The 25181-nt window shown below is 44.9% G+C and overlaps 10 protein-coding genes across 10 annotated transcripts; 4 read left to right on the plus strand and 6 right to left on the minus strand.

The window, feature by feature from the left end:
• Positions 1-708: 708 nt before the first annotated feature.
• Positions 709-2080, minus strand: L203_102245 (uncharacterized protein; the record flags this gene model as incomplete). Its single annotated transcript, XM_066211672.1, has 5 exons — positions 709-761; positions 838-1302; positions 1365-1734; positions 1781-1828; positions 1883-2080. 5 exons carry the CDS (start codon positions 2078-2080, stop codon positions 709-711), a joined length of 1134 nt encoding a protein of 377 aa, XP_066067769.1.
• A 1172-nt stretch (positions 2081-3252) lies between these two features.
• L203_102246 (uncharacterized protein) lies at positions 3253-6908 on the minus strand (the record flags this gene model as incomplete). The annotated part of the gene is made up of 7 exons (XM_066211673.1): positions 3253-3278; positions 3349-4032; positions 4088-4751; positions 4811-6081; positions 6130-6317; positions 6371-6739; positions 6793-6908. 7 exons carry the CDS (start codon positions 6906-6908, stop codon positions 3253-3255), a joined length of 3318 nt encoding a protein of 1105 aa, XP_066067770.1.
• Positions 6909-7421: 513 nt separating this feature from the next.
• L203_102247 (uncharacterized protein) lies at positions 7422-10079 on the plus strand (the record flags this gene model as incomplete). The annotated part of the gene is made up of 6 exons (XM_066211674.1): positions 7422-7995; positions 8042-8153; positions 8212-8981; positions 9036-9292; positions 9348-9472; positions 9551-10079. The coding sequence occupies 6 exons, from the start codon at positions 7422-7424 to the stop codon at positions 10077-10079; spliced, it is 2367 nt and encodes a 788-aa protein (XP_066067771.1).
• A 1208-nt stretch (positions 10080-11287) lies between these two features.
• On the minus strand, positions 11288-11998 carry L203_102248 (mitochondria fission 1 protein; the record flags this gene model as incomplete). Its single annotated transcript, XM_066211675.1, has 5 exons — positions 11288-11364; positions 11420-11611; positions 11667-11729; positions 11806-11875; positions 11936-11998. The coding sequence occupies 5 exons, from the start codon at positions 11996-11998 to the stop codon at positions 11288-11290; spliced, it is 465 nt and encodes a 154-aa protein (XP_066067772.1).
• A 311-nt stretch (positions 11999-12309) lies between these two features.
• L203_102249 (uncharacterized protein) lies at positions 12310-13922 on the plus strand (the record flags this gene model as incomplete). Its single annotated transcript, XM_066211676.1, has 6 exons — positions 12310-12506; positions 12559-12577; positions 12627-12792; positions 12843-13363; positions 13410-13652; positions 13707-13922. The coding sequence occupies 6 exons, from the start codon at positions 12310-12312 to the stop codon at positions 13920-13922; spliced, it is 1362 nt and encodes a 453-aa protein (XP_066067773.1).
• Positions 13923-14076: 154 nt separating this feature from the next.
• On the minus strand, positions 14077-14802 carry L203_102250 (uncharacterized protein; the record flags this gene model as incomplete). The annotated part of the gene is made up of 1 exon (XM_066211677.1): positions 14077-14802. One exon carries the CDS (start codon positions 14800-14802, stop codon positions 14077-14079), a length of 726 nt encoding a protein of 241 aa, XP_066067774.1.
• Positions 14803-15150: 348 nt separating this feature from the next.
• Positions 15151-15966, minus strand: L203_102251 (uncharacterized protein; the record flags this gene model as incomplete). Its single annotated transcript, XM_066211678.1, has 4 exons — positions 15151-15262; positions 15318-15533; positions 15589-15799; positions 15849-15966. The coding sequence occupies 4 exons, from the start codon at positions 15964-15966 to the stop codon at positions 15151-15153; spliced, it is 657 nt and encodes a 218-aa protein (XP_066067775.1).
• Positions 15967-16681: 715 nt separating this feature from the next.
• L203_102252 (uncharacterized protein) lies at positions 16682-17155 on the plus strand (the record flags this gene model as incomplete). Its single annotated transcript, XM_066211679.1, has 1 exon — positions 16682-17155. The coding sequence occupies one exon, from the start codon at positions 16682-16684 to the stop codon at positions 17153-17155; it is 474 nt and encodes a 157-aa protein (XP_066067776.1).
• A 250-nt stretch (positions 17156-17405) lies between these two features.
• Positions 17406-23745, minus strand: L203_102253 (uncharacterized protein; the record flags this gene model as incomplete). The annotated part of the gene is made up of 10 exons (XM_066211680.1): positions 17406-17534; positions 17599-17861; positions 17912-17999; positions 18051-18328; positions 18389-18644; positions 18698-18975; positions 19023-22653; positions 22717-22773; positions 22822-23498; positions 23547-23745. The coding sequence occupies 10 exons, from the start codon at positions 23743-23745 to the stop codon at positions 17406-17408; spliced, it is 5856 nt and encodes a 1951-aa protein (XP_066067777.1).
• Positions 23746-24004: 259 nt separating this feature from the next.
• Positions 24005-25181, plus strand: L203_102254 (uncharacterized protein; the record flags this gene model as incomplete). The annotated part of the gene is made up of 6 exons (XM_066211681.1): positions 24005-24033; positions 24095-24165; positions 24232-24377; positions 24660-24716; positions 24781-24986; positions 25034-25181. 6 exons carry the CDS (start codon positions 24005-24007, stop codon positions 25179-25181), a joined length of 657 nt encoding a protein of 218 aa, XP_066067778.1.

The following is a 25181-nucleotide window of genomic DNA, read 5'->3' on the forward strand; positions in this document are numbered from 1 at the left end:
ATGGTGGCCTTATGGAGCTCATGAGAGGGACGACTTTGTTGTCGTCTTCCAAATAGAGTCGAGTCTCTTTTGCAAAGGTGTGGTGGATCTTCAGTCCATATTGCAGTCGCAAAATATCTCAAGCCGGATACTGTCGACGTGCATTTTTTAGAGGTCAAGTTGACAACAAAATGGTAGTTGTATGGGGGGGAAAGATAACGAAGTAACGAGGCAGAATAGATTGTCTATCACGTATCTACCATGAAAAAGTTGAGATTATCAGAGTGGACGAGAATGTTACAGAAGGTCGTATTCTCACCAGAGTGAGGCGATGAAAAAAGATCCCAATTCTCATTAGGGGTTGGACAAGATCAGTTATAGTTGCTAAAAAGTTGTGGTATTGAGGGAACACATAGCAATGACCAGAAAGTTTAATTTTTGCATAAGATTTCAGACTTGGATACCAAGTACCAAGGTAGGTTTGGCTCCTCTCGGCAGCTGTTGAGCTTCCCTCTCGGTATTCTATTTAAGTCAATCCATCTTTTTGCTTACGCCAAATGTATACCACGCCGATGCGGCACACTCGATCTGCATGACTTCTCCTGGTCTGCTCTGCTTTGTATGGGTATTTTGACTTTTGTCAAGTCCCCATCTGGCCCCCTATTTTTAGTATCAATAAAGAATGAGAAACGTTTGGTATATGGCGATATTTTGTCATGATTGCCGAGTTTAGATAGATTGGCCGGATTCTGGCAAAGAACCATTCTGTCGGATAAGAACCTCTGTAATAACATCAGTCTGTGATCATCTCTATCCTTGTTTAGACACAGGTTTATTGATAGAGAAACATGTTCTTACTGAAAAACTCATAACTCATCCAGCTAATTGCCGTACTGGGCGCCACCGTCAACATTCTCGGCGCCATTCCTCTCCTCAGTCCTCTCCAGCCATCTCTCTCCCAAATGATCTTTAAAGCTTCTCCCATACCTCTTGCACTCCTTATTCTCGCATCTAAACTACTCCCTCTGGTTTGCAGTAATGTCTTGGCGACATCCAATGGCGTCGTTACGGCTGCCGCAAGCGCACCTGCAATACCTCCTGCAATGACGTGTGTCGAAGGAGAATATGATCCTGAGGGATTTAAAATCGATTTGAGGTATTCATAAGACGAGAATTGGACGGCGGTAAATGGGACAGACATGGTGAGCGTAGTGGGGTACGAGACATAGAATGCAGAGAGACCTTCGCGGGCGTAAAGTGTACGGGCACAAGAGAGAACAGTTCTATATGGTGAGTTTCGAATTTGCATTCGCTGTTTGATAACTGTGATACCGAGTATAGCCGCATCAGCTAGATTGAGCATGATTTAGAGATGGAGGACGTACCGTCAAAAGGATTCATGAGAGCATCGCTAGAGATAGTAGCCGCTGCACCAGCGACGGCTGTACCAACCACGCCATGCCATCCATCGCTTCTCCCGCCACTAATCTCCCTCACAAATTCATACATTCCAAAGTGGGCAGCGTGTGCAGGGCCAGCACCCAGAATGACACTTGCCACACCCCGCCAGAGGGACCGGAGACCTTCAGTAGTAGAAATGGAACGAAGATGTTGAGATACAGTTTCAAGTTGAGGAGCAATCGCACGTGCCGTTGAGCCAGTCGCTGAAGCACCAGAGCTGGCTGAGGCAGTGCTCGAAGTTGAAGCAAGCGGCTGTAACATAGTATTGACTGGGGCCAAGACCTGCATCCGGGTCTATCAAACGTTTAGATGTGGTCAACCTGCAAAACACCAGACATACCTTGATAGAGTCTATAGGAAATATAGCCGCATGCTCAGAGATACCGGCCTGTTTTCACATCAGCACTAGTTTTATCCTTTTGCCTTGCAATGAAAAACTCACCATGGCGCCAGCAATCATATTGACACCCCATCCACTACCTATTGGCAAACTCTCATAGTCAAGCTCGTCCTCCGCTTCCAAGGCTATACTGGGCTCTCCAACTTGAACAGCGGGCAGAGTATGATTCTTATGCGTGACATGAGGATGATATGGAAGTTGGTTCACTGAAGAAGACGATTGGACAGGGCCTTGAGACATCTCCCCCTGTTGTTTTCAGTGTCGTATCGCAAGGATATGTCAATACTAGGAATCTCAGCGTTACCAATAGCTCTAATCAAATTCCAATCCAAACTGTCACTCGAGCGATCCAAAACCACAAAACTTATCGATACCATCGTCCCAAGCCTTTCTCCCTCACTTCTCTGTCTTTTACATATATCTTTATCAGCGCGCAGCTCTTCTGAACAGAGCCAGCAATGACAGACACCACCATGAAGATAAATTTGGCTCCTTTTGCGACACTCTAGCCGCCCATAACTTGATCTATCAAGACCTACTTACTCTTTTATATTGCTTGTTGAATAGCTATCCCAGTTCCAACTTGCAGCGAAATCTGAATTCAGTGTTTAATAAAGTTAAAATATAAAAGCAAAAGAAAAAAAAGAAAGTTATAATTTGATTATTGAATGAATTATTTTTCAAGGATTTCTTCGGCCTTCAATCTTTTCTTGTATTGTAAAAACGACTAATCGTCAACATGTTTTTAAGATTTTGGTTTTCTTTTTTACGCCTTAATTACATTTTTTTTAATAACAACCAAGTGTATAATATGACCATGCCCAAAAAAAAACCATCAAGAAAATCTTCGATAAAACCACTCTTGGATCCTGGCAAATTCTAGAAATGTTGGCTCAGCCTCAAAGATACTCAGGAGACTACTCTGATCCCAGGCCAATCCATCTAGATATCCATATGAATCCAACTCTCTTAATCCCAGCATCAAAGAAAAGAACCACATACAATGTATATCCTGCCAAGTGATCTGTCAAATAACCAAGTTTGCCGGAGACTGCTTTTACAACTTGCTGCCTTTTGAGAATATCGTATAAAAGCCTTGTCCTTTGAATTTGTATGCATCATGGTCAAATCTGAAAAGCATTTGATAGCTATACTCGTACATATACATTCTCATAGAAAGCAGAATCACAAGCGTTGTAGTGCACATCGTAACGTGTCGTCGACAATCATTATTCTTAAGAGTGGGAAACCTATCGGACATAGGCACAAGCAAAGGAGCAAGCAGGGGTATATCGAGGCTAGTGGGTATGGTGACGGTAGCGGGTATACGATCGAGACTTAAACATAACAGAGCAGAGGTAAGATGTCGGTTTGGGTATATGACAGGCAAAACGTTGGAACGTTGTAGGGTATTATTCCTCCTCTGGCTCTTCGCCAACTAAATAACACAGTACCAAGTCAGCGCATCTCATTCTTCGTTGCGACATCCAACGCGCTACTAGACTCACCGAAATGCAATGGTTCGCCATGCTTGTATCTTGCAGGACTAGGTTCCCTGCCAGGGGTTAGATCAAAGATCTTTTCGGTTTTGGGCGGCTGTAAAATTCCATAGCTAGCATCTGAATGATTGTTGGCCTCACCGTCTTCATCTTCTTCTGGGTCGTCATACCTTTCGCTGTCTCTGGCAGATTCAGGAGATGAATTTGCAGACTTGTCTCTTGTATATTGACCTTTTCCATTGCTGCTGCATTCATAGTCATGCACCTCAGAAGAAGAGTACTGGGCAACGATTCCGTGAATTGTATCTCGCTCTCTTCTAGGCTGAGGGGCATGAATGATTCCTTCTCCACCCCCTGTATCAAAAGCATGAAGTAAAGGACGGGAAGGTGGAGTTTGCAAGTCAAAGCTTTCAGGAGTTGGGAATCCTCCTTCGCCAGCAATCAAGGGCTCAAATCCGCCTTCCTCGTCCTTCTCTTCCTCGGCATCACGGGAGTTATCTCTTTGTTTCATGCGACGATGCCGTTGAATTGGAGTGTGCTGGCAATCTTGATCATTTTGGCTTAGAGAAGGAGGTAGCGGGGACGCAGGTAGAGGTTGGGGAAATAACGGTAAGCCTTCTGACTTATTTTGATACGTTGCAATAGGTGAATGTACGTCTTGTCCTGGGACACGACTCGATTCAACCAGTATATCTGAACGGTCATGAGTTAGTGTGACGTGTTGTACTAAAATTATAAGATGGCCCACCCATCCACTTTTCGTCTTCCATGATTCCGCCAAGAGGACTAGTTTCCGTACTACTCAACCCACCAGTACTCTTCACTTCAAAGACCACTCCTATTTCTTTCTGTGCCTTCCCTCTGACTTTGATCTTCTTCTCCTTTGACGGCAAGTTATCCCTATGAGAAGTGAGTTTATTACTCTTTTCTTGGTAAGGATCATTTTCATGATTTCTTGAGCGATGGCCTTTTAGCGACGATGATTTTACTGACGATAGTGGTACAGGAGAAAAAGAGGAATAGGGAGACGACGAAGGGTTAGGAGAAAGGTGCCAAGCTGTGCTTTCCAGCTGGTCCCGACTTTTGTTCAGACTGACTTTCTTGGTGCTGCTTTGTTGCAACATTCTCTCAAAATCAACTTCACTTCCTATTCCTGCTCCAAAAAAACTCGCGTGGGCCAAAGGAGTAGTAGTGGTAATAGGGGGAGCCCTTTCTTGACGTTTTCTGGCTTTGGTAGATTTGGGCGTGAAAAAGGTAAAACCTTTTTTGCTCTTGCTGTTTGAGTTTAAAAGCGAACGCTGATAGGCCACAGGTACACGTTCTTCGTACAGTACATAGAGTGAAGAAGTACGAGGATCAATGCGAGGATCAGCGACTGATTCGCTGCGAGATGATTTAGCTTTGTACTCGACCTAAGAAAATGGATTACTGTTAGTTCTCATATGATTACTGAGCATATAGATTGACATACAATAGCCCAATTGGATTCCCTAAAAGTCAATTCTTCCCTATCTACCCATCCACTACCCATCATAAGATCACACCAAACATCCACCCAAGCTTCTTCAACATATATTCGCCCTTTGCTATCTTGCTTCATTCCTCCTAGACCCTCTACGCCCACCAAATTGCAGTCTTCAAGAAACATACCGACATTTGGCGTTGTATTCCATTCAAACGGGACAGCTTCCTTCTGAGCTTTATATAGCCTTTTGACTAATTCGCCTCTCTCCTTTGGCCATTCTTCTATTCCTTTTGCTATAGGCTGTGAGAAGGTCAGGGTGGCATCGAGCAGGGGATCTGATCGATTGAAACCGCCGGAGGGGGAGGCAAATTCTGTCCAAGACATTGTCTGACGCCGAGCAGACAGGAGTTGCTTTGACGATTCGGAGAGGTCGAATTGGAGAAGAGTGGGAAGATCTGGCTCCTTCTTTCGTGAAGATGATGACGAAAGCGGGAGAGAAAAGCCAGACTCTTCAAATAGAGACCATTCTTTCCCAGCCAATGAGCCATATCGAGCTTCTTCGTCATCATCTTTAAGTTTTGTCATATTGGTAGATAGTATTGATATCATTGATCCAGATCGCCTAGGCAGATCGTCAACCATTGCTATTCTAGTGGCGCTAGATGGGGGTTGAGGAAGTGATTTGACAGCCATTCGCCTTTTCCACGCGTTTGTCAAATGTGGCCTAGCTGAGTTCCCTCGACGAGGTTTCCATAAAAGCCTGTCCCACTCTGACCACTTTTGGCCAACAAGCTCCATTTCGTCAGCCCATCCTTCAACTTGGGCGACCAAATCTTTTGTATATGCTCTGACGTCCCTGGAAAGAACAGATAAACGAACAAGACGAGCACCGCGCCTTGGCAAGGCTTGAGCGAGATCAGAGTCAGATGGAAGCATGGAGGGATAATTTGCAATCCAAGCTTTGAGACGTGAAGGCAAATCGGTTACAACGCTGCCAGTGCCAGCACCGCTGCGGATGTAAGCAAGCAGGAAATGCTCTGTAGCGTAGGCGCTTCGTACAAACGAGATGTGACTTATGAAAGCAGGGGATGACGACGGGATATCGAACAGGAGGGGGCAAAACAGGGACGAAAGGGCATGTGGAGTCAAACCCGAAAGATGAGAGTGAGCCGCAAACTTGGAAAGGAGCTTGAATAGAGGTAGAAGAATCAAATCGTAGACGTCAAGAGGTACGAGCTGAGATAGGAAAGGAAAAGCATCCGCTGGATAATTCGCAGCTATTTGAATGTTTTAGCAAGAAAATGATCTATATCACAACAACACACCTCGTTCTCGCCCACGCCATTCTTCGTACACCTCCCACTCCATGACACCTCTACAAATAACCCTTGCACCTTCATTGAATCTAGCGATTCGACTAAGAGCCCAGCGCAAAAGCCAAGCTAGTTCGTACTCTTTCGCAAACGTCAGATCCTGACGAAAAGACACAATCTTCTGATCATTCGGCTCGTGGCTACAAAACACGTGAGACAGGACTCGTTATACACTCGACAAGAACATGCTTACGCGAGGGAGCCAAGAAAAGCTTGGATGAGCATTCTCGTCCGTGTCTGATTCAGTTCCAGAGCCTGATTCGAGAACAAGAGGGGTGTCTCCAATGCCCTCCTCTCCAACTCTCCTCCAACTTCCAAGATCACCCTTCCGACATCACCTAGTCCCAACGTGATTCTGCTTCCTATCCCTCCAAGAAAGCCATAGGACGGCAGTCCTGTCACGTCAGTGGCCGAGTACGAAAATGAGTCTATCGAATTCTCTGATGAGGTATAAGGTGGGATATAGGTGGGACAGAAAGAGTATTTTAGAGGGAGAGCAGGTGGTGGAGAGCGAGGAGGCGAATCAGGAAGTGTGGGTGGTGTTGTTGGAGTTTGATACATTCTTTGAATGCGGTCAGCAACGGACCAGGATGACCGTTTGGAGGCACTACTGACCTGTTGTAATGTGAATTAGAATGAATATGGCCGAATTCTGCAAAGCTCACTCCTTGCTGTTTGATGGACGGTGGATGAGGCAGCTGCTTTTCCTTTTTGCGAAAGAAAGAGGACATTTTGGGTGGAGTTGCAACGAAGAGATTTGGAGGTATTTATAACACGACGGGGTTGCCCAGAAACAATAAGGAGAGTGACTGTGGCAGGACGCGAAAGTCTGTGCGCGGGAGGTGAGTCAGCTCTATGCCACCAACGCGTATCGCTAGCGTATAACGAGACGCCTAATGGCGAAGAGCTTGAAAGATGAGATGAAACATGGCGGCCAGTGCATCCATCTCTGGTGAACCGTGCGCTCAATACAGAAAGGAGTGCACTGGGATATGCAATGTGGAGGCAAACGTGCCTGAAAGTGTATTGAACTAGAATATTAAGTTCAAATAAAATGTCGTTCGGTTACCATTCCAGTCCGGACATTGCTCAGGGTTGACTGTGCCACCCCTGCTTTGTTTCTAAAAAAAAGATTAAATTCATTTGTAATTTGAATACAATTCACAACAACATGAAACCATAACCATAACCATAACCATAACCATAACAATATAAAATGTTGACCATCTATACATAGCTATACGATGCCTCCACCTCCTCCTGCTATTGATACGGCGACTTCCGCCCCGCCTGCAAGAAGAAACAGAAGAGTAACAATTCTTTCTCCAACAACATCTTCTGTTCTTGCAGACCTCCGCTCAGAGCTTTCTACAGCCCCAATCACCGCTCCAGAGGCAAATTTAGCTGGTAGCCCAAGTCATGCTTCCCATAGTGGACCAGGAAGAAGAAGAGCGCATACAATCAGTGTGTCCATCCCGAATACCAGGTCAAACTTGAATGGGTTGGCCTCAAAGTTATTGCTAAAGAAGCAACGCTCAACCGATGTTGAGCAAGGTCTGGGAGAGAGCTCTGGTCATCCATTGCCGTCATCTACAGCTTATTCGAGCGATATAGGTGGCCATGGTAGTCAAAAGCAAGGTCAAAGGAGACCAAGAAAGGAAAGTTCGCCAGTCATCTTTGACCTTCCGCTACCACACCATGATGACGAGGAAGGTGATGGTTCTCATCAAAATGAACCCGCCGAGGGGCATGGAAAGAGAGAGCTGGGAGATGACATGGTCGGCGTATTGGATGTCATTGATCCACATGTTTCTACGGGTACTTTTCAATCGTTAATTCAAAAAAGAGAGTTGACAATGTTTAGTCAATCACCTACAAAACATGTGCAATTCTGTCATGGTCCCTTATATTCCTGGATTGTGGACACGTCGACCAGAAGTCGAATTGCCGGAAACGTCTTCTGACGAATCACTGGCGTACGTTCTCAAGCTCTTGATGTGAGCAAGACATGGCTTACGGATAATCTTCTTTTAGGTTATTACAAGGACAGTCTTCCGGTTCTTACCCACCGACCAGCCGCTTTCGATCAAGCAGTCGCTTACGTCAGCCATCAATTTCTTTGACCAAATATATCCCTGGACGTAGAAATTCCGTGAAGAACCACGTTAATGGTGTAACGAAGGACAGCGAATTATATAGGAACAATGGTCTACCTTTCAGCGCCCCGGTGGTTCCAGCAGATGATTGGAGAGGAGCGCGCCCACTAGCTATTCCTGAAAAGCCAGACTCAACTGAGCCCCATGTAAGGACGGACTTGAGCAAAGATTCAAACACATTGGAGAGGATTGAAAGTGACCCCGTCCTATCCAAACGGCAGGTTGAGGGAATTGCAGAAGAACCAGGCTCCACAACAATTCTTAATCTTTCTGAGAAAAACATTTCTACACCACTTTCTCGCACCTCAAGTGCCTCTTTATCTGCAGATATCATCTCCATTCAAAAATCTACGCCTCTGGACAAACATGTCAAGCATGTCCTCTCCTCCTCTTCTCGACAAAAGCTTTTACGTGTGCTTTCGGGGCTCTGGGCGTTCGTTAAAACACCAATGGGTTTTATAACCGCTGTATATGGATTTTGCGTTGTCTTTTGGGGAGCAGCAATCGTATTGTTTTTGTTAGGGTGGATTCATACAGGGAGTAAATACAGAAAGAACGTCTGGGTTGAGATAAGCAGCCAGGTGGAAAACGGCTTGTTTACTATAACAGGGGTAGGCTTGATACCGTGGAGAGCTGTCGATACTTATCGTGGGTCTTTCATCTCTTTGATTAAGCCAACATATTTACGTAATTTCCAACAAGGCATGTCAGTTATTTGGACTCTCAAAAAGCGCGCCGAGCGGCGCCGAGCCAAAATGGGTTTACCACCTGTTCCAGACGAGAATGATCTCCCGGACCCAGATACAATACCCGGATACATCCACGTGCTCAATAGCGAGGAGACTGAGAGGTTAAGGCGACATCAGGAGAACTTTGCGCTGAGCCAGACGTGGTACAAGCCGCATGCTACAGCTACTCATAAGGCCTTTCCTATGAAGTATGCGCTTTGGAATACAATCGTAAGTTGTTCTCTTACTTGTTTCTCCACTTAATTGGAAGCTAAAACCAATACAGTTCATGGATCTCAACTCATTTTTTCAATGTCTACTCTGTGGCTGTATGTGGGGTATGAATTGGCATGTTAGGCCTGCTTGGACAACCGGCTCTCTCATACCCTTATCCTTTCTCTGCGGTATCGGGTCAGTACTATTTCCCTTTTCATCATGTATAAATTATATTCAATGATAACAGCTCGCTAATTATGTATCTTGATGTAGCGCGGCTGTTTTAATCTACTTTGGATCAGTCAAAACAAAAAAGCAACAAGCTGTTTCGGACAAACTTCGGTATGCGCTTGGTGTGGGTTTAGTCGTTGGACACCCGCAGGTGGGGCTGGATATTGCAAATATGCAGACGACACGGGATGGTGGTGTAGTGGTAGGCATAGATCATTATGATGAGGATTGTGTTGGCAATAACAGGACAGGACGAAAGAACAAAGACGATGAGGGAAGGGCAGAAGATCCTGAAAATTTCGAAAACAAAATCAGTGAATCGCAGGAAGCACTCAAGACTGCACCCTTACGGAATCTCAATCAAAATGTAATGCCTGGTCACCCACATAGACGTACAACAGTCACTTTTGGTCCATCATCTTCTCGGCATGATTTTTCTTTGGGTCAATCTCAAGATGATGTGCAATTGAATGAAAAAGAAAGAGAGGATCAACATCACAATCGGAATCGTAGCAAGACTTTAACTGTCACCGCGACCAATAGTATGGAAAAACCTTGGCAAATAAAGTGATTCGCAGAGTCAAGCTAACTCAAAGACCGAGAGAAAAAGGGAACAGTTAAGAAGAAATATTAGAAGAAAGAGGAACACCACGACAAGTGAGGTCAATATTGTGCAAAGTGTTGGATTGTCAATCTGTTGTTTCAATTTTTATCTAAAATCTCGATATTTGAGAAATTATCTCTTATAAAATATACTTGCAATTTTGTTTTTGAGGTTTATATGTTTGACATATATGTAGTACACTAGATGGTATATGTCTTGTGCTATTATTTTTTATCCTTTTTTGAACCACCTAAGGGTTCAATTTAACAATTCTACTCATATAGAATTATGTTTTGGTATCTTGGTTATTGTTTTTGAGAGCACTTGCATTTCTAAGTGTAATTCTAGCACACTTTGTTTGCAAAAAAGGGCAACATCGGGTTGTATGCCAAACCAGTGTCAGAATGGTTACAGAAGAGAGGGTGAAGAGAGTTAAGGACATGGTGTATTTTGAGGAAGTGGGATGGTTGGATGACTGTGGTAGGTGTGAAGATATAAAGATTTGTTTACAGCCTTCCAGAGAATGAATCTTGAATAGCTGTCGTGATCTATTTCAGCTACTTATTTCTCAACGAAGCTCTACCTCGCCCCAAGGCCCCAGGTTCAAAATCTCAAAACCCAACCCAAGTCCTAACACTTGCTCATATCCTGTACCAGCCTATAAAAATTGCCCGAGTCTCATCATACACATTAATTTGTAGGACAATTTTAAAAGTAAGAACAGTCTAATACGGGAAAAGAAGTAGTGCCCAGTTCATTAGTTCGTTGTGAAGCAAAAGTATCCTACCTGAGTTCAATCGCTCAACAGCCGGGCGTGACAGACTGTAAGAGTCTACTTCGTAGTGATAAGCAGGTCAACATGAAATGCCAAGGATATGTCGTGGTAATCTTTGTCAACGATATGGATGTTTGAGGATTCTCAATGATAATCGCTACTTTGTCAAGATGTCTTGAAAGATGGTGTTGCTGGTAAGCTAATGCCTAGATTGAATTCAAAAAAGTTCTGTGAACTTGTTAATATTTGTGGACTGAACGCAAATGTATTTGAACGTTCAAAACACTAGCAACAAAAAACAATTAGCAATTACTCTCTTAACATGTCCCAAATTCTATCACAGAGGGAAAACGTAATAGAATTGATGGCTGCTCATAGATGGGAAAAAGGAGCATAGTGTTCATTTTCTGGAACGATTCCACAGTGATCCTACAATCAAGCCTACGACGGCCACAGCACCTGTGGCCAATCCAATACCTATTTATCGTTAAGCTGTTGTCATTGTCTATCAGACACGAGTATAAACACCAACCTATCAGTCCATCTCTCTTTACAGCATTGTCAATCAGAGCAGCTAAGCTCTGGGCCTGCAGGTTTCCAGGCTCAACGGACAATAACAGGTTATTAAACTTGCGGGCATAACCATAGTTTCGAAGTTTGTAGTAGCCCAAAGCAATGTAATAAGTGCATTCTCGGCGATGATCGGCAGAAGCAGAGTAAATCTCTGGAGGCATTTTTGATGAATTGTCAGGAAGCACTAACAAGCAAAACTGACCAACCTTGGAGAAGCTTGATACCATTGGTCTGAAACTCAGGGCTTTGTGACTTTATCAATCCCCACCCTTCAAGCCGTCAATTTGGCTGTGTCTCCACGTCAAAAGGAAGAGGTAGATGGTTACACCTATCCCTACAACTTACCATAGTTGAATTTGCTTTGTACAGAGACATGTCCCTGCTCGATTTCTTTGTAATATTGTCTTCTTAACACCTATCAAGTTATATTTTAGCCTTTTGAATAGGACTAGGCAATGAGACTTGGACAACGCACTTCAAGCTCGTCGTTTGAGAGAGACGCCTCAGCTTCGGCAGCGTATGGAAGATCTGTGGGCATAGCTGCTGGGTTTTGTCTTTGTAAAGTTTTAGGTCTTTTGTAATATCAATTATGATAATGTAGAAAAAGTCGTAAAGTACAGGATAGAAAAGAGTGGCAACGATTACAATGATTGTTGAAGGCGTCATCCCTTCGGCTATTACTAAAGTGGAGGCACACAATAAGCTTTATTTCCTAATCAAACTTGTCATTTCTAATTGAAATTAAAAATCAGAAGAGCAACTATCACGTGACCCGACTGAGATTTTGACTTTATACATCTACTTTACATCCAGTCTTGAGCTTTAAACATTTCCTCAACACTTTTCAAAATGTCAAAGAGACCAGGAGTACCTAACCTGATCATTGCCGCAGAGAGCTCTAGGCCGTCAGCTGGTGATGATGGCAGTGCACCTGCTTCTGCACAAAGCACGCCTGGCTCAACTCCTGTACCCAATGAATGGGGACCACCTTTGGGAATACAGAAAATGAAGTTTAAGCCCAAGGTTCCTATCAGAAGACCGAAAAGGTGAGCTGTAGCTGATAAAGTATCCTCGTCTTGACACTAACAAAATAACTAGCGAAGTTGAGGTTAAGACCGTAAGCGTTACAAGTTGAAAATAGGACAGAGCCTCTGATATGGTAGTAGGAGCAAGCAGCGCCGGCGGCCTTACCTGCAACTAGAGGAGGTGCGAGCTCTAGAGGGCGAGGCAGTTCTGAAAGAGGTAGAGGTAGAGCTGGAGGAAGGGGTGCTCCATTAATTTCTGCCTCTGTGGCAGCTGGTGTCTTTGGAGGTCCAAGGCCTGTTGCGTCATGTACGTCAGCTTTTAGAGTTTGACGCAATTTGTGTAATGACGCTCCTCAGCATCAAGAAAATTTACAGCAGTGGCTCCCACAAATACCGCGGAATATCCTTCTGACACCGAAGTATATTCTGACCATTCAGAAGAAGATGGACTTCCATCTGGTGGACATCCTGTTGATATAGATCTCGTTTCTACACTTTCCGAACTGGCCCCAACATCATTATATCGCGATCGTAAACTCACGCAAGGAAAGGAAAAGGGTGAAAAAGTTGACAGGAATTCAAAACTTAAGGATAGAAAAGGCAAATTTAGTGCTCCGATACTTGCAATAAAAGATGAACCTGTGTCTCCAGGACGAAAAGAGTCACATCTCAGAGGAGACAATGGAAAGATTTCAGAGGATAAACATCAAGATCTTGATGAAAGAGGAAGGCGAGTAAGAGATTTTATGCAGACAGGCGGAAATGAAAAACCAGAGGCTGAGGAGGTCAATACGGCACAAGCCGTTGACTTGAGTGAGAGTGAGGATGAGGAGGAAGAAGAAGACATTGAGCATGATTTTATTGTGACTGGCGGATCCGTGAGTAACCATGTTTGTGGTTGTGGACTGGGCTCACGGCGTATAGGACGATCCTAAGAGTAAACTGTTCATGTTTCAATTCCCTCATCTTTTTCCAAGATTTCATCCTCGGGGTCCAGTCGATTTATCAATCGATGAAGACATAAAGCCCGATATCAGGTCAGCTGCTGCTCTATCCAAGGCCAGAAAACTGGCCCAAAATCAATCTTCAGAAGGACGGGTAGGAACTATGGTGGTTATGAAGAGTGGGAAAGTGAAGATGGTTTTTGGCAACGACATTGTCATGAACGTACGTGCACTTGCTCTTTCTGTACTTTCCAGGTCTGTTGATACATCTTTGTAGGTCGCGCCAGGTGTACCAACCACATTTACACAGCAATTTGTCCATCTGGACGCCAAGAAGAAAGACGCCATCGTTGTAGGCGATGTCCATAAAAATTATGTCGTAACGCCCGATATTGACAGACTACTCCAAGATCTATACACTCATGGTGGACAAACACCGGGGGACAAGGAAGCTGAGATAAGGAAAAGATCTGTTCTGATAAAGGACTGGTGAAGATGGAAGATCACTAGGCCAGGACGTATTCTCCTGACAATTGATACTTTGCGTGCAAATGCATCGTATCTCGCGACAGGAGGAAGAAATACATGACAAACTGACGACCTCATCCCAGTTCAACACATGGCCAGGGCAAGCACACTGGCGTTAATCATTCTAGTTTTTTCTTACATTCACCACAGGTCCATTGCAGCCCCTTTCCTTCTTCCCCTTTCAATTCCATTTCCCCTCTCTCGCCCTCTTTCCCACAGCGGAAACACCACTCTACGTCTACCTCATCAATAGCTACCTTTCTCATCTTGGTCTCCAGCCCCTTGATTGTTTTGTCGTCATTTTGGCTGGTTTCGCTCCAGACAGAGGATGCGTCCTGAGCATATTTGAACAGCTCAGATTCGATCTCCTTCATTCTGTTTGCAAAACCTAGGCTACCACTCATCAAGCCCTTATCTACTCCGGCTCTGGCTGGACGACGGATCCCGATAGGTTTTACAGTAGAGGAGCCCATACTCCTTACCTGGTAGAGGTCCTTGAGACTGTTGGGTATCAAGCTCCCTTCACCGACACTTGTAGCGCCTGCGGTATAGTTTCTTGTAGGAGGAGGAGCAGGGGGAAACTTTATGAGACTTGCAGCAGGAGGAGAACGACGAGGAGTCAAAAAGCCGATAGGAGGTGGGAGACTGAAGGTGGAAATGGCAGGCGTTGGAGGAATGGGACGGGCGCCGTTGAAATCAAGCTGATCTTGGATAAAATGAGAATTACGAAGAGGAGAAGACGGGATAGGAAGCGGATATCGTCGATTCTTGATGGGTGGTGATGGGCAATCCTGTCGGCTCTGGAGGGGTGGTGGTTTCTGTGTAGGAAGAGTAGCAGGAATCATTTTCGACACTTGCTATCAAATGGCTGGTGGTGTTTTGTGGGAATGTCGGAGATGAGGGACATGCTATCCCTTATAAAACGCCGTTTTTCTTGTCTCTGAGTAAGTTTCTACAACCCTAGAGTAGCCACAAAGGATAACAACTCCCTCAAAGTATCATCATCAGTATTAGCATAAAGGATACATGGACAACTTGGACTCCTACTGGATCATTCTTGTCTCCTTTCTCATACTCGGGTACAATAGGGTGCATCAAGTCCGTCTCTGTGCTGTCACAAGAGGGTTACCAAGACAAATGTATGAACAATAAAGATATGCCAATGGGCATGTTAGAAAACCACAATTCTACGCTTAAAATTCGGGAGCTTTAAAGCCAAAGCCAGTAAACGTTTTCTTGGCCCCTTCTATGTTGTAAAGGACAAGCGAGTTGGTAGTCTCAAGCTGAGGATCAGGCCCGTATACACTGACATATCAAGTCAGTTTCTTGTTTCCTTTGGTACATATGGGAGGGTACATACTGATTTTGGTCAAGCAAATTGGCCCTAAAGCCTCCATCTGTGACAGACATCTGAAAGTACTGCTTGCTGCTGCCTGCAGAATCATAATCATACTGGCAATCCTCAAGTTGAAGAGGAGCCCCCTCAGTGGTACCGGGGCGCGCAGTGAGGCACTTGACACCACTGTCAACATTGCGGTAGACAATATGGCCATAGAATGAAGCTGGAGAGTTCACTCTGGTCGTGACGGTCAGCTCTGTTTCTAATCGTCACTGTCAGTAACAGGACGTACAAACCGTTGAAACCTTTTCTCTCATCGTTTTGGCAAACGTCAAATCCAAACAACTCGGTAGTCTTGCACTCTCCGCAGGGTTGTATCGTCCCATCCGGTGCCAGGCCAAGACGAGTCTCTTTAAAGGTCGTCTTCTGACTATCGGCGTCGGAGTGAGTAATATTGGCGTACAGGTGAATCCAACCATCTGATCCAGATGCAGTGAATGGGCCTACAGCATGTTTTCAGCTTATAGCCAAGTTTCATTCTACGGCACCTACCACCATATTGGAACTGGACGCAACTGAGAGGTGCAGACCTCTTTTCAACAACGCTTCTGCCTGAAGGGGCACCTAATACGAGAGAGAGTAGAAGCGATGCAAGTACGAGTTTGGCCATAGTGTCGGTATCCAAATGAATGTTTTGGATAAATCTTACAGAGAGATTTAAAAAACTACCTAGTATTTAACTGCTCATCCCTCCTGCCTTTCTCTTTTTATCGTCCACATGCCTCCTATCCCAAAAGGAGCAACAGTGCATCGCATTTCGGCCAAGTCCCTTTGTCAGACTTTCCCTGAACAGAGGCGATGCGAGCGTTTTATTTACCGACCTATACTCGCTAGCCATTGAGTAAGCCTTTCTCAGCGAGCATGAGTTGAAAAACAAAGTCCATTTCGCTGCTGCCTGCTAGAGACCAGTCCATCTTGAAGAATAAATGCTTTGCGGGGCTCCATTTACCGAAGATAACAGCCATGTTGATCAAGTACGATCCAGGCACCGGAGTTGAGGGACTATGACGCAAGTCGCTGATCGATTTCTGGTAAAATTCGGAATGTACCGCTTGTCTGGGTTCACCCAAAATTTTCTTCATATTGGGCCAATATTCCCAATTCACAATACCAAAAAGCGCAGCCCAATTCCTTTCGTGCCAACACTACGACTTATTACGCACAGACCGCCATTCCCCTTTACTACTTGGGTTATTCATTTTCACAAACTTAACTGGATACGTAATCACGGAAGCAAATTTTGGCTGTGTGCAACAGGGGATTTCATTATTACCAACTGAACAATGTTCAACTCGCGTCCAAAAATGAATAATCCTACTCTTGACATGTCCAACTTTCAGCCCAGCCCTAGCCCAGCAGGCAGCTCCCATGCGGCGGCGAGCGCCGCCGAGCCAATTGGTCTGGAGCAACGGAAAGCGGCCACATCTCCGCCCATTGATCCTTCCAAACTCAACAATCAACCAGCGTCTCTTCCACCTCAGCCAGAGAATGACAGCCCGTACAAAGAGTCCATCTTTCCTCCGCTTCACTCACCCGTAGACGGCCCTCCTCAGTATCCCGGCCAGTCTTTTTCTCCTCCTCAAGATTCTGCATACTTGGATATGGGTGCTCCTATTGAACTGGCGAGTCATCCCACCATCGCCGAGACAGGCATCCTCGCTAGCGGGGGTGAAAGTGGACCAAAGAGCGGGCAGCTGAAGAGAGTAGAGAAGAGCGACGGGAGTATCATCAAGCTGGGCAGTCTTGGTGGAGATGGGTTGAAAATAAAGCCGCCGGTTAGTAGAGAGGATGATGAGTAGATGAACGGATAGTGCTGTGAGATGGACGAATTTTGTAGATTGAGAATGGACGTTGTAGGAGGCAAGCAATTGGAGGGCTATCTGTTGATCTTCCTTGTACGTCAAGTGACAGCGGATGAATGGTTTGTCGGCTTGCACAACAATGCTAGACGACGCACATATCAGATACAGTTATGCATTGCTACGAATCAGACATCCTCTCAACGTGATCATTCGGTTTGTCCAGATGGGCTGGATTCCCATACTGCCATTATGGGTTGCCTTCGTCAAACTCATTCTCGCCCACGAGTCCTCCTATTAATTCTTTTAGCCTCCTCAGGAGCATACCATAGTACGCATCGCCCTTGAAGGCCAGCAGCATCTTTTGTAATTCAAGGTTCTGCATCACAAGTTGTCAGTCCAGCACACCGAAAAAAGGTAGGACAAGGGAGAGGTAGGCGTACAGTTTCCATGTCATCCAAAATCCCCAACGTGCTCCTTAGCGATGTCGCAACACGTTCAAGTACCTTCAACAATCCTGTGCCACTCTTGCTAGCCTCCATATCGTATTTTCCGTTACCCAGTCTGGAGCTGTCGACCCCCTTCATGGATAGCGAAAGGGAATTGGAGAGATCGACCGGCTGTGGGTAAGCGAGATTAGAGCGAACATCACCTGCGTAGAAGAGGAGATGCCGCCAAATTAAAAGGAGGAGAGTTTCAATCATAACTTTTATATCCGTTAGCAGCGTAAAGCTCAGATCAAAGAAAAGCGCCCACTGAATAAAGCCTGACTCTTGCTAATGAACGCATTCATTATCAAATCGTCTGTTAAGGGGACATCATTTGTGAAAGCAATATCCAATCTCTAAAAAACACATCAATGTCGTTCCACACATATCAGTGGAATTGCACATACTTGAAGCTCTTCAGCATCCAGGTCTCCCCCGTCTTGTTGTCTCTCTAAATAACTCTCCCAGATAGTACTGATCTGCTCGACATTTCCCACTAGATCTGCCAAATAGTTAACAGACATTTGTAAAGTAGGAGCAGACGCAATGTATCTAACTGAGTTAGCTTGGCTGCGCTGAACACCGGTGATAAAAACTGGGTTGCCACTTGATGCTTTGAGTGATTTCGTTGCTGCGGCAAGGTAGGTCAGGAGGCTTTGATTGAGTAAAAGCATAGCGTGTTCAACTACTCAATGGTTTATCAGAAAGATCAGATATTGTCAAAGGTAAAGGAATGGCCACTCACTTCTGACGTCTTCTTCAGCAGATTCTGACCATAAGCTTTTGTCAAATGATTGAGCGGCGACTGATAACACTGCCAGATGGAAAGCCCCAAAACTCGTTACAGATTGCAAGTCTTCGGAAGCAACTTTGTGAATTATCATAGCAAAGATGGAAACAACAAGCTTAATTTCCTCAAGCGTTGTGGGAGTGAAATTTTGCTGTCCCTCGCTGAGAATGGCAAGGATGGCTTGTCGATGGGCGTTGAAGAAACTCAGAGCCTATGATTGTTATAAGTAAGGACTTCAAACAATGTAATGGAGATGAAGCGTACATGATCTGCTCCCGATCTTTGACCTTTGTGTAAGTTTGATAGCACTCTTGCTAAGAGCTGCAAGGAACAAATGGTAACTCTGTGCTGTCTTGTCCAGAATTCTGAGATTACTGCCTCATCTACCACTTCCTCATTAAGTTGAACGTTGATGAAGCCGCATGTAGCAAGAATCTCAAACAAGCCACAATTGAGAAGGTCTTCCGAGCCTTTACGACTCGAGGCGAGCGAGATAAGGAATGCCATTTTAGCCTCAAATACCCAGTATGCATGTAGATTTTCTGCAAGCAAATTAGTTTTGCCCAAATGGGATAACCTGCGAACTGACCAGCTTCTGATGACAAACATTCCAAGAGTGCAAGCTCTTTCTCCTTGACACTCCTGACGAATAAAGGTAGATATCCACTAGTGACTAAACCATTCAGAATGTGTCTATCTCTGTCTCCCTGGCATAGTCCAACAATTCCTCCTAGGAGAGCGAAACACTCCGTCTTCCATACATCGCGATCGTCCATTGCATCTCGACAAAGTGCTGTCAGTAAACGATCCTTTTTGCTTGAAATAACGTTGAGTGTTACACGTTGGAGCGTAGGGGTAGTAATATCATTTAGAGAAGTAGCAACAGCCGATTTATCATCTGCAATATTGACTGGTACGATCAGTTGAAGATACTGCGTGACAGCAGCGTAGAGATTGCCTCGAGCAGTCTCCGTAGAACCAGGCTTTGTGGCGCCATCAATGATCTTCTCTAAGACCTGAGACAGCTGACTCATTGGCAAGTTTACACCTTCCCACTCTCTGAGCTCGTTAACCAAGCTTGTCATGGTGACCAACACCGCTTCGCAGACAATGTCCATGACACCAGGCGCGGGATCTCCATCCAATCGAGCCAAGAGAGCATTCAGCAAGTCCAGAAGGACAACCTCTCTTTCATCTTCAGTGATGTGTCGGAAGAGCATAGTCAGTCCAACTCTGAGTAACTCATTCCAAGCCGCAAGGAAATTTCCTTTGGCAATTGCTACATCTGTATCCCTATTTTTTCCTCCAAGCTTTTGTAGAATAAATTCGGCTTCCTTCTCAATGGCATCGGCTGAAGCAGCCGTGATAGCTCCTTGTCTCTCAAGAGACTTACGAAAAGTCTTCAATCCTGCTGAAAGTGAGGTAAGATCCCACCAATCAATATCAGGAGACTTGTAAGCATCGAATTCGAAAGAAGCATAAAACTCTAACTGGCGGCTTTCTGGAGGCGGTTCAACCCACTGAATGTCGACAGACATGAGCAAATCAACTAACAGTGGTGGAATATGAACAAGCTCTTCTTCAATCTCGTCCTCCTCAGCTCGCCCATGAAACAATATCTGAGCAATCCTCGAAGCAGAGGCGCCATGACCATCGTAGGAAAAGATTTCAAGAGCACTTGATGAGACAATCCATCTTTGAAACTCTAAGAAAGCAACAAGCACCTCTGCAGTGGTAGGTATCTCGTCAAAATTTGTTATTGCTAGACCTGTGGAAGGATGCCATTGGGGGCATCGTCTCTGTAGACTAGCTAATTGTCTTGCAGAGTATCCGGTAACGGACATAGCAAAAGCCAAGGTGGTCTGGCCAGTTAGAGGATGCGAGAAAAGCTGATACATAAGCTCAGCGCTTTTAGCTCCCAGTTGCGGGTGAATTTCGAGAATCCCATCGTTGGTAGGTCCGCTCAAGTCGGCTCCTTCAAGCATTTGTTTCAATACAACATGCAAGCAACTGTCGTTTTCTTGCAATACGAAGTCTCGGTGTCGAAAATTGTATCCGAGAAGGAAGTGGGCAATATTTGGAGTTGTGACCTCTGGCCCGGTACCGTCCACAAGTATGTCAAGAATGACGGAACGTATAATCATGGGAAGATCATCTTTAATAGTATCTATATTTCCTTGGAGGGCAACCTCTTCTGCTTTCTCGAAATTCTCAACTTCATTACCCTCAATATCTAGTCTTCTTGAGAAGCCTTGACTGATCCTTATGGAATCATCACTGGCGTCTAAAACTCCTGCCAATCTATTCACAGCTCCATTATATACTCCTTTAAAGACATCCGCCCGATTGAAAATTGGACTCTGTGCCAATGCTGCTACTAGCTTGACTGCCAAATACGAGACAGCGGCATCGGAATCACCCACCAAAAGAGCGATAGTATTGACATTTGACAAATGTCTGAGAAGGTGATTGTCAAGAGGCTGTAACCCGTATGGCGTACGGAACGAGAATATTGTGTTACGAGATGAGTCAGAAAGTGCAAGCAGAAGCACGTCCGCAAACACCAGCTGGATAGAGTGAATTCTTTGGAAAGTCCTCAAAATCCCTCTTAATACATCTTCAGCTACCTTGCTTCTTGTTTCACCGAGGCTGGAGGCATTATCAAGAACTTCGGCTAAAAGCCCAAAAATTGACTCGTCGCTCAGTATACGTAGCATAACAAGAAAGCCAGGCTCTTCCACCAGCTCTAAGGCTACTTGAATGAGTGTTCGTGCTTTACCCTTTGACTGTAAGATGAGTGTGGGAGAAACGGGAGAAAGAAGCTCGGCGATGTTGAACGATAAGAGTGCCTTTTCGAAGAATGTGATTATTGTAGCCAAAACGCTCCATCTTTCGTTTGGTACTGCATACCGCCTGGTTTTGAGGCTTGGTATAATCCCATCAAGAATATGAAAAGTTCCTCTTCTAAGAGCGTTGACCAATTTTAATGATCGTCCGCCTGAAGATTTATCAGAAGAGATTGAAGGAAGCAAGGCAGTAAGGAATTCAACATAACTCCTACTGAGCAGATACTCTCCTGTTTCATCCTCAATATAGCTCATTTTGACAAGCCAGCCCAAGGGTGGAATAACCCTTTGCGATTCCAAGATATATCGGCAATCTGTCCCAGGATCTCGGAAAGTTATTTTCTCAAATGCTGATACCGCCTGATTCAACAGATCATCATCAACAAGGCCAGATGTTGCTGGTCCTTGGATGAAAGCTGTGATGACATTGAGGATAGATGCTTTGAGACGAAGCGGAACGTTATCGCAGTTCACGAACTCCCATAAAGTTGTTAAAGCGCCTCCCTTTGCTCCTCCAGCGCTGCCCGCCAATCCTAATCTTGCTATCTCACTACCTTCTACTACAGTTTTAAGCACATTCGTCCATCCAATACACACTTCAACTTCATCGATAGGCATGGGCTCCATTGATGGAGTTCGCCCGCTAGTAATAGGCCCAGATTCATAGAGGCGAGGCATGATTTCTATATAGTGTTGATAGAATTTGAAAAGTGATGTCCAAGGAAGGCGAGTTTCTTTCATTTTCTCGTAACATAATTTACTACACTCAGGCCCTCGCGAGATTGCTGAAAGCATGGACCAAAATGCACGCCCAGGAAAACCACCACGAGTATCGAGAACTGTTGAAGTAAAAGAACTGTTTTCCCACAACTCTAATCCCTCGTCTTCTGGCAAACTCTTATAGACGGTTCCTACTAGCCTTAAATATGCTTGATAGTTTTGATTTTGTGCTTGCGGAAGAGATGATGCGCGACGAGAGGCTGTTAACGAGTCTTCTTCTTTATTGCGAAGGTTCCGTAGGAATTGCTTCTTGCTCGCCAAGAAACAAAGTAAATCTCGAATTTGATTGAAGAAAAAAGAGTCATTCTGTGGATTTGTTGCTGTTGCCAATTTTACCACTTCCCCAACTTCTTCAAGTTGAGTTTCTCGGTCTTCTTCTTCCCAATTTCTTTCTCTCCTAATCGAGCTAACAAGATCATGCAAGTAATGAAGAGCGCCACTGTTGATAGAATCCAACAGCCAGCCTTCGATTTCATGGATATCTATACCAGTTTGAACGACAGATGGGTCATGCCTCAAAAGCGACTGATAAAAGGCCGACCAAGCAAGTTTCAGAGGTTGGAAAAGATTAATTGAAGGCCATGGATCTTGCAGCTATTACTTATTAGATATCAAGAATTGGGTGCTAGCGCTTCGGCAGAAACAGTCTAGACTCACCACAAGACTAGAAGCTATTTTGAGGAATTTGATATCATGGCACCAGTCCTCTGCAATCTATACAGACGTCATCACTACATCTATATTTTAACAATAACAACCTACATCATATCTTGGATCAGAGGCATCAATCGTCTCTAATGGCTTCCATGCAGCCATCATCCCACTCATCACCAGCCCAACTACGCCATCTTGTCCTTTTGTTGCATTTAACCCCTTCAACCATTTCAAAGTTCTAATAACCTGGCCTCTCCCTAGCCGACCACCTTCAGCAACCAAGCACAGGATGGAAGCGATCTTGTTTTGGGACGTTCTTAACGCTGTGAGCTGAAAGGTGAGCAACTCGTATGCTTCATGACCATTGCATTGAGAGGACATGAGAGTTTCTGTTTGAGTGGATAGATGTGAGAGCTGGGAAAGGATTTGATCAATCAACGTTCCATCACCTTTTCCCAGGCCAATAGAGACTTTGCAATTTAATAAATCATCTACAAAAACTCGTAGTGGCTCGAAATGCTGCCCTAACTCTTCTCCTGATATTAAAGTAACTCGTATGATTTCATGAAGAAAGTCCAATAAGTCGATTTGCCATCGATACAGCAGGTAGACGGAGATTTCGGGTATGGATCGAGAAGGATATTGAGCTCTTTGACTTTCTGATTGAAGCGCAAGAATAGCTGAAAGAAATTGTGATAGGTTGAGTGTGGATGATACCGCATTTGTCGCATCAAGGAGATCACCCTTGATATGTATAGATGTCCCATTTGGCAGCTCTATTGGATCTATGGCAATTTTAAGTTTCAACCAGTAGAATAGTGCATATCACTCACTTTTCTCGATTTCTTGCTTGTCCTTTTCATTTGGAGCTGGAAGAAGCGTCAAGTTCAATAACCATGGCTTGGTTTCCTCTAGCTGCTGGTATAGTTTCCGTAAAGAAGTGGTTGTTGGTTGGGTAAGTACTCTTGTGAGAAGGTATTGAAGGTCGGCAAACTGGTTGAAATTCCAATCCGCTATAGGCAGATTGCTCATAATGCAGTTTTATATCGCCCCAATGCACCAGTCAAGGCGTCAGGATTAAGAGTACAATGTCGCTCTTTTTCGTTTAAAATGACATTTATGAATTGTTGAAAGATGTTTTGAGACGCGCACAAGATGGAATTACGTAAAAACTTCTTTATAATCACGTGACTTTAAAAGATGGTCCTTCTCATTGCTGGTCTTCTCATATCCTTAGTAGACAATCATTTGAAGCTGAAAGTACTACAAAACTATCCAAACAGCTATCAGCATGTCCCACCCACCATCTGAAGTACCCATGTAAGTGATCTGTTACCAATCGATCCACCTTGTGGAGGAAGACATAGCTGACTACCTCTAGGCTCCGTCTGAGCTACAATGATATTCATTCTGCTATCCAAAATACGGCCGCCAAGATCAAAAAAGAGTTTGGTAGGTTTGTCATGTTGCAACTCAAAGATGTTGTCGGTCTAACAATTTCCATGCTGTCATTTCCAGCTCCCACTCTCTTCATTGCTATCGGTGGAGGGGGTTTTATTCCGGCTCGTATCCTACGGACACAACTGAAAACTGATGTGAATGGAAAGAAGAGGAATATACCTATCCAGGCTGTCGGGCTTGCACTCTATGAGTCTATGGGAGGTGTAAGTCTATTTCATGACTGGCCGTAAGAGAAAGTTCTGCCAAAGTGCCCAAACCTTTACGCTCAAGTCGCAGCCATGCGCTTGCAAACGTGCCCTTCCACAGCTATCTACCCTTATGCTCCACTTACCCTCCTTTGATTTCGAAGAAGGTCGTCGCATACCCAAACACGTTTTTAAGCTGAAAGATGATATACATTCACCGACTGTTGACTTGGCCGATGGGAGGCTGTAAACTAGACGGCTGTCTGTGACTAAAACGTTGGCTGACTTTGTCTATGACAGGTTGAAGAAAAGGTCGGAACGGAAGTAGTCAGGACTCAATGGCTTGATTTTTCCACGGCAAGTCATCGCACTATCCTTCTCTGTCCATCGACGGCCAAAGCTGACCACGATTGCCTGCCAGCTCGGACAAAACTTTTCCCACGGCGGGCTCCTCGGCAGGCATATTCTCATCGTCGACGAGGTCGACGACACCCGCACGACGCTCATGTACACCATCCGGGAACTCCAATCCGATATTGAGAAGCAACTGGCCGAGGTGACTGATGAGGTCGAGAGAGAGAGATTGAGAAAAGAGACGACGCTTGGTATCTTTGTGGTTCACAACAAGTGTGTATGGCCTACCTATGGCTGAGTAGCCGCTGACGGCTTACCAGGCTCAAGCCAAAAGCTGGAGAGCTGCCAGACCATGTCGCATACTTTTCAGCAGTCGACACGCCTGATGTCTGGCTTGCTTACCCGTGGGAGTGCGATGGAGATATTGATGTTCACGACGCCTTACGTTCTCAGAACCCACAGGTCTAG

The sequence above is a fragment of the Cryptococcus depauperatus genome, chromosome 2 (genome assembly GCF_001720195.1).
Source record: "Cryptococcus depauperatus CBS 7841 chromosome 2, complete sequence".
Taxonomy (NCBI): Eukaryota; Fungi; Basidiomycota; class Tremellomycetes; order Tremellales; family Cryptococcaceae; genus Cryptococcus; species Cryptococcus depauperatus.